General features: G+C 39.5%; 1 protein-coding gene across 1 annotated transcript; it reads right to left on the reverse strand.

Annotated features, from left to right (window-relative positions):
• Window positions 1–1,079: 1,079 nt before the first annotated feature.
• Window positions 1,080–10,196, reverse strand: wdr1 (WD repeat domain 1). Its single transcript, XM_008291449.1, has 15 exons — window positions 10,063–10,196; window positions 8,623–8,744; window positions 8,369–8,459; window positions 8,122–8,269; window positions 7,433–7,613; window positions 6,137–6,214; window positions 5,822–5,902; window positions 5,149–5,382; window positions 4,593–4,680; window positions 3,604–3,760; window positions 3,393–3,480; window positions 3,140–3,250; window positions 2,748–2,921; window positions 2,492–2,636; window positions 1,080–1,983 (listed from the first exon to the last, which is right to left on the reverse strand). The coding sequence occupies exons 1-15, from the start codon at window positions 10,076–10,078 to the stop codon at window positions 1,877–1,879; spliced, it is 1,821 nt and encodes a 606-aa protein (XP_008289671.1). The 5' UTR covers window positions 10,079–10,196; the 3' UTR covers window positions 1,080–1,876.
• Between the last annotated feature and the right edge of the window lie 2,169 nt (window positions 10,197–12,365).

Here is a 12,365-nt window from a genome sequence, read left to right on the forward strand (position 1 = left end):
TCCATCCATCCATCATCTATACACTGCTTAATCCTAACGAGGGTCACGGGGGGCTGGAGTCTATCCCAGCTGACTTAGGGTGAAGGACACCCTGGCCAGTCTATCACAGGGCCACACTTAGAGACAGACAACCAAGCACACTCACGTTCACACCTACGGACAATTTAGAATCACCTATTAACCTCAACATGTTTTTGGACTTGTGGGAGGAAGCCGGAGAACCCGGAGAGAACCCACGCTGCACGGAGAGAACATACGCTGCACGGAGAGAACATGCAAGCTCCACGCAGAAAGATCCCGGGTGTCCTCGCCAGGACGCGAACCGGCAACCTTCTTGCTGCGAGGCAACGGTGCCAACCACCGAGCCACCTTGCAGCCCTTATCTAAATCATTTGTTTTATAGAACTGTTTAGAATGAATGAATCGATCAAGTATCATGCCATTCATAAGCGATAATTTCTCCATCTGATCTGATCTTTAGCTTTCTGAATTGTTACTGTTGCCCGTTCCATGTGTACCCATGATGACAGTCCGTCTATCATTTTCATTCCGTCTGCCTTGTCCTCTCTTCAAATACATTTTTCCAGTTGTGACAATATATTCCAGGGTCTTTTTCCTTATGATGCATCCCAAAAATGTTCCTTGCCATTTCCCAATTTTGTTCAATAGCGTATAATTTGTGTTCAGTAATTTTAAAACATCTTCATTGCTTATTCTGTCCATATAAGATACACGTAGCATGCGTATATAAAAACCACATCTCTGCTGCAGTGATTTGGTTTGACATTTCAGTCATGAACTCCAGAATGAAAAGAGACAGTAAAGATGACACTGATGCTGTTCAATGTTCAATCCAGGGTCATCCATGACATAATAACCACATTATTCTTTGAGTCACAAATGCCCTTTTCAGGAGCTCGTCCATTTGCTCCTCTCGCTCTCTGCATCCCACTAGGGGCCCCTGCTGGTAAACATCCAGCTCAGTCTTTTCCTGAATAGCATAAAATTGTGATGAAGATTCTCACACAGTCTGTGCATAAAAGGTGTTTGAAAGTAGGATGAGTGCATGAAAAGGCAGATGCATAAAAAGATTTTTTATTTGTTATTATTAATATTAATGAATCACTTCCATTTTGGAAGCAGATGCATAAAGACATAGAAAAAAAAAAAAGTGAGACAAGCATAGTGGGCCCAAACAAAAACACAGCAACAACACAGAACCTTTTACTGAACAGACAGCATCTTGATTGTATACATACTTTGATCTTTCAGTTCCTATTATTGCTCCCCAGTCCGACAGGAAGAGTAGTGAATCACAAAAAGTTTGAAACCTAGGACAAAGCAAAAAGAAAAACAACAACAAAAAAACCCTCATCCCTTAAAACCTTGAAAATAAAAAGTGACAGGCAACTGCAGTTAGGACTAGTTACTTCTCATTTCAGGAATGTAACCAAAAAAGAATAATTTAATTACTTTTGGTTCTTCCCTTAAGCTAGGATGCATTGACCCCAACCACAGACAAGGATTTCAGTTTAAACTGAGTCACCTATGGAATGATGAGTTTACAAATATTTTCTGGGTCCATAACGGTCAAAGAGGTGTAAAAGCACTCATGGTTACATCGTATATTTCAACATTTCGTCTCCGTGTAAGCTGAGGTTATTCACATCAGAGAGACATATCAGAATATGTTTGTGGGAGCTTTTCCCCCAACCATAACCGTTTACATGTCAGATGTTTACAGACAGCATAGACACCGCTTAGATAGTGAAAGTACAGTTTAAAGAAAGAAAGAAAGAAATAATAATCAAAGAAAAGGAAAGCTTGAGTTCTACAGTAGTCCTTGTCCCTGGAGATGTGGATGTTTGCTCGCAGCTCAGTATGTAATCGTCCACTGCTTGACGCTGGCATCATGGGAGGTGGTGACTAGAGTGTGCTCGTCTATCCAGGCCAGACCGCTGACGTGGTGCAAACGGTGACAGTCTGCAGGCATCAAAGCAAGGAACAATCTTGTCACAAATAAGTCTGGACAGTCTTAACAATGAATGAGCTCAATTAAAAGATAAACATTTGAAGTCAAATTCAGTTTGCTTGACAATCAATACTTGGCCGAGATATGAGCCAAAATTCTTAAGATTTATGACGTCCAACCCTTTTCTGTTACTATGCGAGATTTCTGCTTCAAAGTAATAGTCAATTGCACCCCCAAACATTAGTTTCATTGGTAGAGGCCAGGGAGGATTTCAACTGTTGTCAAACACAAGAGATTTCTACAAAATAATGTATTTACCCAATTCAACCTCACATTTATAGTTTATTCTACTACAGTCAGTTAGTTTTGGTAACTAAAGCATGAATGGAAACTACATGCTCTAAATGTGTCTTAGACAAGCTCAAAATTTCCTGTTGCCTTTGTTTTTGCTTGTCTGGATATTCTGCAGAGTGTGTATACCAGGCATCAGTGAAGCATGTGTGTACTTGTATGGCTAACCTGGGAGTTTGATCCTCTGTTCTGCATCAGCAATCGTCCAGACATACACCATCATGTCCATCCCACCAGTCGCAAAGTGCTCATTATCAGGTGACCAGGCCAAACTCACTGGTTTGGCATGATGTCCATAAAACTTATTTTTGACCTGGGGAAAAGGACAACGGATTATTTAAAAAAAAAAAGAGAGAGAGAGAGAGAATACATCTAATTGTTGCAAAACTGCTGTTAGCACTGAAGAGGACAGGGAAATTTTTACCGAGTAGCCGTCTGCCACGCTATAGGCTGTGGCAACTTTCTTGTCATCAATGACAGCCAGATAGGCGCCATCATTGGAGTAGGCCATGTCTGTGATGGCCCCTGAGGCGTCTAGAGTTTGGCCCTCGTCCTTCAGAGTGTTGCCCTGAATGGAGTACAGATGGATTTTCTCATCCTGTAGAAAAAGAAAGAAAAGAATCCTCAAATCTAACAGCACTGAGATACGAAGAAGAGTGGGCTGTGTGGGTCCTGTGATGGTCCTTTAAATAACTTCTTGTTACACACAGAGTCATGCTGATGGTATTTTGTCTTCTGAACTCAAAGCATTTTAGGAAACAGAGCAAAGCTGACTAAACTCATGTTTGGCAAGATTATGCGTGCTCTTCCACTTACTTGTCCCCCCACTGCAGCAGTGGTGCCGCCAGGATGGATCACTCCAACCTCTGCTTCGTAGCCAAGATTGTCCAATGTGAAGATTTTCTTCTTATCCTTCAGCAAGACAACCTAGGAAAAGCAACAAATCGTTGTTACCAAACAAGGACCATCAAATATATGGTGTAAGACTTTCCAAATGCTGAAACGAGTGGAAACACTGGACAAAACATTTGCTTCAGCTAAGCATTCATGACTAAATCAAAGGCATTACCTGCCCAATGCACACAGCCAGGGACAGACCTCCCACTGCTGCTGACACACTTTTAGGCTGAACATCCATCTTCACCACATCAGAGGCACTAAAAACAAGCAGTTAGGATTATTTATATAACCAAATATGACCTCCATTATTATTGCCAAAATATAATATATTCACCATCTCATAATTATTATCCACACAGCGCAATATATCGAGCCCCTACCTGTACTCCTTCTTGTTGATGTTGGTGTAGCGCAGTGTATCATCCATGCTGCATGTCACCAAGTCGCCGCCGTCATTAATGACCATCTTGCTCACCTGGTTGCTGTGGCCCTTCCCGGAGAAGCTATCATTCTCTCCAGTTTCTGCATCCCAATAATGTGGGGCAAATATTAAGGGAAAAAAAACTGCAGTAATGGATGATAGAAAAGTGACCAAAAACAGTGCTTAGTATAAGACAAACGAACATAGTGAAGTAGAGCCAGCAAGACAGATTAGCATGGGGCAATTAATTTACCCATGCACACAACCCACAACACTTGTATATGTATATAAATATAATTTCTATATTAACAAAAGAAGACGCCATAATTCTAGATGACTAAACACCACATAATGCGCCCACCTAACACTGATCCATCATCTGAGAAATGCTATTAACAGTACTTGTTCACTTTGTAGGTTCAAGTTTTCAGTCTTAAAATACTATCACAGCTAATTTTAAAGACTGTCCTTGTTCAATCTCCACTGAAAAGCCAACATTAAAATCTAATTACCTCAGCAATTTTAGAATATTCCAAACTCTGATTCCTCTTAGAAATGTATCTCACTCACTATATGAATCAGAACACAATACTTGAGACAAGTTGATTGGATTTTAGTGCTAAAGCATCTGTAATTAACAAAAAACACTTCAGACATAAGTGCACTGCTGCAATTCTGGATTAAAATGACCAACTATTTCTGTGGGTGTTGAACAAGTCATAAAACACACACCATTCCAACAGGTACACATCTATGGCTGCTAGAAGATTATATCATTTACAGTGCATGTAATACTATGACATCTGATACAGGATTTTAGACTATTCGGTAGGTTTTTGCAACATCTGGTACTTTCACATGGGGGATATGGGACACCTATGGGCCACCTATGGGCCACCGAGTGACCTTTACAGTCATTACTGACATCACATAAGCAGCAAAGGATATTGATATGTCCATCATGGCTCCCCGAGTAGATGTATGTTCGCCCTTCATTTTTGTGAACTGTCAGACACTGGATGGATTTGCTGTGACCCTGCAGGATGAAGTACATGCTTTTAGAATTTACTTACAAGGGTACACAAGACCAATAACACACTTTAATGCAATAAATCTAGTCTAGTGGTTAGATCAGACTGGAGCTTCAAGAACACTTTCGTGAATTTACACCATCCTGTCCCCCACCTTTGCTGACAAATGTACGCGCGAGTCAGACGTTTCTAGTTTCTGCTCCAGTGAAACATTACATTATTTCCTCAAGTCTAACAGCTGTTTAGGAAAGTCCTCTCAAAATGACACCTAGTTACAAACCTCTGTATGCATTTACAGATATGGAGATATGCTTCAAAAAGGCAAACACTTGTTAACAAATATCTAGTTATTTTTCTACAATACCCATACATTTTCATCAAAATATGTTTCCCCTTTACCACAAAGTTTTATTACTATCAACAAACTGCATTGATAAAATCTAGAAATAGCCTCCTTAAACTCGTTGTCTCACCTTGACTGTGCGTATGGGCCGGTCAGGGTTGTTCTTGTCCAGGTAGTTGATGTATCCTGACAGAGAGATGCTGAGGAGGTGGTCTTTCTGCCACAGGCAGCCCAGCTGCTGGTCCGACACATCAGAGCCCATGTTGAAGGTGGTGACAGCCGTATTTGCGCCAACATCCCAGAGCTTCACGGTCTTGTCCCCTGAGGCAGAGATCAGTTGGGAGCTGTCAGGGCTCCAACTGACCTGCAGTTGAAAGAAAATGTTAATGTTATGATAAATGAAGTTTTAAACTGTGTGCAAAGAATGTTCGAGGGACCTAGAAATGTTCACTCAACAACAGAAGTACTACTGGTATGTGGAACACAAAATCAGACGATGGAAAAATCTAAATCAGTAACTTGAGGACAGAAGGAGACCAATTCAGGGCAGACAATTCCTCATTTGAATAGGGAAAGAAGCGATTTTTCAGTGTCGGTGAGACTGCATGCTAACTTAGACTATAGCTGGCTCCCCTGAAAAACAAAGCCCCCAAATCTAACCAAGTTACTGCAAGGTAACTTTGTGACCATGTGTTTAAAAGCTAGGAGGGAATATTCTTCAAACAAAATAGACAACCAAGGTACATATTGATTGGAAGTTTATTGTAGTTTTGAAAAAAAGAAACAACAGAAATAACACTTACAGCATAGATTCCTCCTTTGTGGGCCTTCTCTTCCCCCAGTGAGCCAATACGTTCACCAGTTGCTCCATCAAAGATATTCATCTGTGAAAATTATACTTGTCAAAAAGACAAGAAAGACTTTTTTGTACACAAACATGGGTAGTGCTAATGTTTTTTGCTATTCATCTTTAGATTGAGACGTCCTTGATCATATTTGCATTATTTTAATAAACAATAAAACTAAGTAACTCTTTATAAATTAATTAAGTATGCAAGTAACTTTGCTTTAAAATTTTCATAAGATCACATGCTAACACCTGGTAATCCGATGCTTACCATGCCATCAGCGCCGGCTGTCACAAACCGAGCTCCATCTGGAGAGAAGCGAACGCAGTTGATGAACTGGGTGTGTTCCTTCAGTAGCAACCGGAGAGATGGGTGGGAGGAAAAGAAGTGGGAAATTAAGAAATGTTTCTGCACTTCAATGTCAAAAAAAAATAAATAAAAAATTATTTGTCCCATTTGCAATCTATTTTACTATTTTACACTTCCCTTATAAAAGTGTTGGGCAGGCCTTATGTATAATTAAAAAACAAGCAAATTAGGCAAACTACACTAACGATACAGGTCCAGTATTTGTTTTTATATATCTTTGTTGCATATTTAACAAGGTGTATAATATACTGTTTGTCAGAAGGCACGTACAACAAATACGTGAGTTTATTGCTCTCAGCTATCGTCGTGACAGACAGAAACTCAGCCCTTCCTCATTTTAGACTCTCATGGCTGACCAAAGCCTAGGTTTGCTAACAATAACACATACACAAAAAAAATCAGCTGAGAACATTGAGAAATAGCACTGAGTGAGAAAGACCAAACACAGCATGCCTGCACAGCAATTGGTAAGAAGTTTGTAATCAAACAGTTTCCTGCTGCAGTCCCAAAGCGCCGATAAGAAAATTGAATTTGGGGGAAATAGGCAAAGCAAGAATGAAAGTTTTAAAAAACTAAACTAAAAAAAACAAGCTGTAATTGAACTAAAGTCATTATTATTTAAAACAAACAAAAAATAATTACATTTGACTTCTATCTAAATGAGCATTTGTACTGCAGGACATTTTATATGCACCTTTTAATTAATATACAAATTATAGAAACTAATTTCCAACTTGTGCTTTGAAACCTATGACAAATTTCAAGAGGAAAGGCCAGCTTTTATGAATGCGGCTCACACATTCTCTGAGAATTTATGGGGGAAGTGGGTTATGTAATATGGAAACAGGCAAACAAGGCAACACTGTCAAAAACCACCAGGGTGTGACAGATTTGAGATGACCAACGGGTATTAAAAAGGCAACTGGTCGCAGAAAGTTTTCAAGCTGTGGGTATGTCTACATTTGCTGAAAGCCAATGTTTTGTTCCCAATAAGAATCCAAGTCAAAGATGACATTTAGCTTTTGGAGTTCACTTCAGTGCTTAACAGCAGAGCCCATTATCTCTTTCCAAGTCCAGTAAAGTCAACCCAGATCTAATCACTTTGTATAAACACAAATTATCCTTTTAAGAAAAATGTGCAAAACTGGCCAAGGTAAAAAAGAAAAAAAAAAAGTAATAGTAACATCTGCAACTCACCCTTATTGTGAATTTGAACTTGAAGGGAGGCCCCTCATAGAAGGAACCGCAGGTGTCATCACTGCCAGTAGCAATGCGATAAGGACGTTTCTGCCTTATGTCGACACTGTTGATTACTTTTGAATGACCAGAAACTTCTCCCACTGATGAACCACTGTCCCACAGGAACACTGCCCCAAACCTACAGTGAGAGACGAAGACACACATTTGGTACTGGTTTGTGTGAGAAGTTTTTCTCCTGTAGAACAAAAATGGTCCTTAAAAAGGAAACGGAGCTTAGACCACATATTGCTGTGCTTACTTTCAAACACACGGAAATAATCACTGTCCTATGTCTTTTTATATTTTAATTGAACACTGCCCCACCCATGAGCTGGTACACAGCACAAACAGGGCTTGGTTCATATTTTAAACAAAGGTATGACATCAAGAAAAGTCAACAGTATGTATCATTACTGCACAAACATGGCATCTTAACACTTGCTTTATCAAAAACAAAAAAAGATATGCAGCACGTGAAAATTAATCAGTGCGACCGCTTGCAGTAAGAGCAGTTTCTCATGAGAATTGGCGATCATGGTCAAAGTTAAATGAGGCTAAACCTAATTTAACTCTGACTTCAACCTATTAAAGAGATGAAGCCAGTCCAGAATAACAAAAATAAAGAAAAAAAAAAACTTGACACTCACTTCTCTCGTCCCTCTCCAACAACTGCTATCCTCTTGCTATCCTCTGTCCATGCGATGTCCTTGATCTTTCCTGAAATAGGGGTGTACTCGTACTTGAGCAAGTGCTCCTTCTGGGTGGTGTCCCAGATACGGATCTTTCCTGATGCATCTAAAGGATTTAAAAGGCAATTATTTTGTTAGAGCGTGAACATCAACGTGGTAAATATGAGCATGGATATGTTGGCAATTCTTTATAGATCTCTTTTACCTCCAGATGCAATGTAGAATCCACTGGGAGCATACTTGGCAACACTAGCGTTGTGAGCATGTTCGGTGTAAATGTCCGCAATAGCCGGGTTCTTTGAAAAGTAGGAAACATGAGATATCAGCAAGTATGCATATCACAATGCGACAAAACCTAACCTCTAAACCACCAGGTACATTTTATAAAACATGTTGTTAGGCCCCTTCAAAACATTTACCAACATTTGCTGAAATAGCCTTAAAAGAAAATGTGTTTACTTCAATGTTCCTGATGATGACAGCCTTCCCATTGGTGTAGAGGAAGTTGTTGCCCTTGGGATCACCACCAATCACTTTCGCAACTCCCCTCTCCATCTGTGGGAGACTGGCGAACACTTGTTCTAAAAAAAGTAAACAGACAATTTTAACGTTCATTCAGGATTTACTGAAGAAAGTATAAACTGACCTATTTCATTAAGGATCACTTTTAGACAGAAAACATCTCATTGTACATTAAGATGGGGAAATGAGAGTCGATTGAGCCTGAAAACCTGAAACTTGTTCTACCAGGAATGAAAATGCGTCTCCTGTTTCACATTCGAAACCATAGTAGGCCGCGTTAATCAACGTCACGGAGTTCTTCATCAGCCATTTTGGGGACTTGATGTGGTTGTGGTCTTAGATGATCTTCGGTGTCTCACTGATCTTTCCTAATGCATTGCTAAGTCTATCCTTATTGATCAAGACAGCACTTTGTTTTTCCTCCGAAGCAAACTCAGATCAAAGAGGCACTGAAACACGTGAACATTAATAAGATTATCAATCGACTGTACATAAAATGTAAAGTCACTATGCAGCAATGATTCCAATACACCTTATAATTCAGAGGTATACACAGGAGGTGTTTTTCAGCTTTGTCAAACAATATTTAGCCTGGGAAAGAAAAAAAAAGGACTGGATTGTGATATTCCTTCTCTTCTTTGACACTGCTGTGCACAGACACTGCAGCAAGATGATTCAAATGTTTATTACTCATTATTCAATGAATGACTTTATTATTTATGTTTATGAATTATAGCAGAAAAACACAAAGCAGTTTAATATACAGCATGCAAATGATTATCTTAATTCCATGCATTTAAAGAACGTGAGCATTCCTTAACACCCATTTGATCTTGCACTAACATGACAGCTGTATGGAGACTGGTGGACTTAAGTGGCTTCCGCATTCCCTTTAAAAACCACAAATTGGCTTTTCGACAAAATTAGTTATTTTCTGCAAAAAACTACAAATAAAAAAAATGTAGAGCTAAAACAATTTCAACACACTGGTTCCTTCCTCAGCGCCTGGCTGTCAGACTCTCTGTCTGGACATGTCATAACAATGCGATGGAAGCACAACTATTTCCTCTGGCTGACGTTAGCTTAACTAGCTAGCGCTAACTTAAAAGAACAAGGGCTGCCTCGAATGCCAGAGCATCTTAACAACAAAGCTGGCGTACTAAACACATGTACGTGCTAAACCTTTTTAATATGCATACCTAAGCCGAGATTTCTGATTCTGCGGGATGAAGTGTCAAAATCGTGCAGCTATGGGCGAGGCTAGCTAGCCGCGGCTACCTGAATGACGAGCCGGAGGTGCCGCCTATTGTCGCCGAAAGTGGAGAATTTAACGGCAATTTCTGTCGGTGGTTTGCAATAAAAATGTAACAGACTCACTCAGTTCATACGGCATGTTGCCTGCGGGCCTCTTCCTCGGTGTTACTCTTCCAAATGAATGAAACGGTGCAGACACAGAGAAGCTCCTCCGGCTGTGCAGCTACCCTCCCCGATCACACAAACACGGAAGCGGGTGCAGCTCTCGCTCTGCCTGGCTTTGCCCATATATAGTAAACTCAGATACCACGCTGCGGCTGTCAGCCAGTAGCCGAGCCCTGCTGCCACTGGGAGAAATTTCACCTAAATACGGTCTGTCAGGCTCCGGGGCAATTGTGCCACCCTTAAGCTCCACCAATCAAACGTCCAGGGCACGGGTTATAACACCGGTTTGTGCTTTCTCTTGTACTTACACTTCAGTCACGGAATTAAATTTCCTCAAAGATGCAACCACATGCTTTTTGACAGGCAACATATTTAAAATCCGCAAATATTCTTGGTTAAACAATGTCTTTATATTAAGAAACCTAAATGGAAGAGTAAATGACATGACACAAATGCACCACATTCCCTCATATCACCAAATTAGGGTAGATATTTTTTTTTTATAATCGATTATGTAATATGGAAATTAAACTAATGGATTTGCGCAATGGAAGGATTGCCTGAGAGGCCACACGTAGGGCAACAGCACCATAAAATCCTAGGTGAGCTGCTTTAGCCCCAGGAGAATCACGATATAGTGTGAATAACCAAATAAATTACCCAAAAAGGTAAACGAGGGCTGTTGTTGTCAGAGGGCTTTAACCTGCTGATCTACAGTTTCATGATGGTGACTGTGAAATCCTCTGTCATGCTGGTGTGTCATAGAGAGCATCACTTGCCTGGAATAGGACTGGGAATCCCCTGACCTATTTAGGATGGACCCATTTCAGAGTGCAGACCTCTGCAGTAGAAAATGTAATGTTACGACAATGCAGATTTTTTTTTCTTAGACAATATAGCTACAGGCGACACTGACAAAGATTTGTGCAGGGGTGTGAAAATGTGCATCCTCAGCACAGGGACTGATGGACACTTTGGGCCCCCTGAGCTCAACCCAACAACAGCTCTGACACAATAAATAGCGGTAATCCCTTGTATGTTTAAGGGGCCCTGTCTGGCCTGGGCCCCCTGAATGAAACAGATGTAAACATTGTTGTATTGCATATGTGTAAAGGCTTCTCTTCGTTGTCACCATGTGCGTATCTTCTTCTTTTTTCAATGCCATCCTGTCTTCAGTTTAAATTTATCGTCCATAAAACCTGATTTTCATTTTTATGCATCTTTCCCACACATCATCCTGAGATAGACATGTGGCAAGTTTACATATTGTGTCTTCAAATCTTTTTGTTTGTTTGTTTAGTTTTGTCTCGCCGTTTCTTCAGACAATGCGTTTAGATTACACGAGTCAAATGCAGCATCTCTTTCTTATGTCTGAACAAGGTTTCAGTCCAGTAAAATAAATATTTCATACCTGTTATATGAGATGACTGTGACATGTAAGTTGAGGAGCTAAGTGTAAGTTCACGTGTGAATTACTGACTGGGATCTGCCAAAATTTCTTGCTGCACACGAGTCTCAAAGTGGAGGAGGAGACAGTTTGCACAGTTCAGGGCATGGTTAAGTACAGAAACCACCACAATACCAATTACAGATCATAGTTATATTTTTTGATTTTACAGAATTGAATATCATGATCACAGTTTTGTTCATTTTAAGGAATAATTCCTTCATTAATAATAATAAAAAAGAATTATGCTACTATAATGAAATAAAACTCTATACTCTATCCCTTAAATTGATCAAATTTGCTGTAGATGTATTATTAAAAATAAACTAATTAACTGGATCACTAACTAGATTTCTTTTTTAATTTCATATCATGGTTTGCTCTGCTTAATGGCTGATGATTGTGTTGTTTTTAACTGTTGCTGAAAGTATTATCTATCCATCTATCTTAAATTATCTTAATATACCATAAACCAACTATAAACCAAGGTAGAATACATTTCAAAAGTCAGGAGTAATAACAGCAAATACTATTAAAATATAATATTTTTAGCAGATTTAGCAGATAACAAAACATGGAACATCTGTTAAAAAAGAAAAGACTTACCATTTTTGAACCTTTAATGTGCATTTTTCTTTTATTTCAAACCACCACAACTCTCTGTAAAATAATGTTTTTATAAAAATATTCAATTTTTGTTCTTATTTTTATTCTTGTGTTTATTTAATCTTTGACAATTGCATGTCCTTTTTGTTTTAGCACCATTGTGGATGAGAAAGCAAATTTCGTTGCACTATCGCACAAAAGCATGCCT

This window comes from Stegastes partitus, unplaced genomic scaffold, assembly GCF_000690725.1.
Source record: "Stegastes partitus isolate 25-593 unplaced genomic scaffold, Stegastes_partitus-1.0.2 Scaffold743, whole genome shotgun sequence".
Taxonomy (NCBI): Eukaryota; Metazoa; Chordata; class Actinopteri; family Pomacentridae; genus Stegastes; species Stegastes partitus.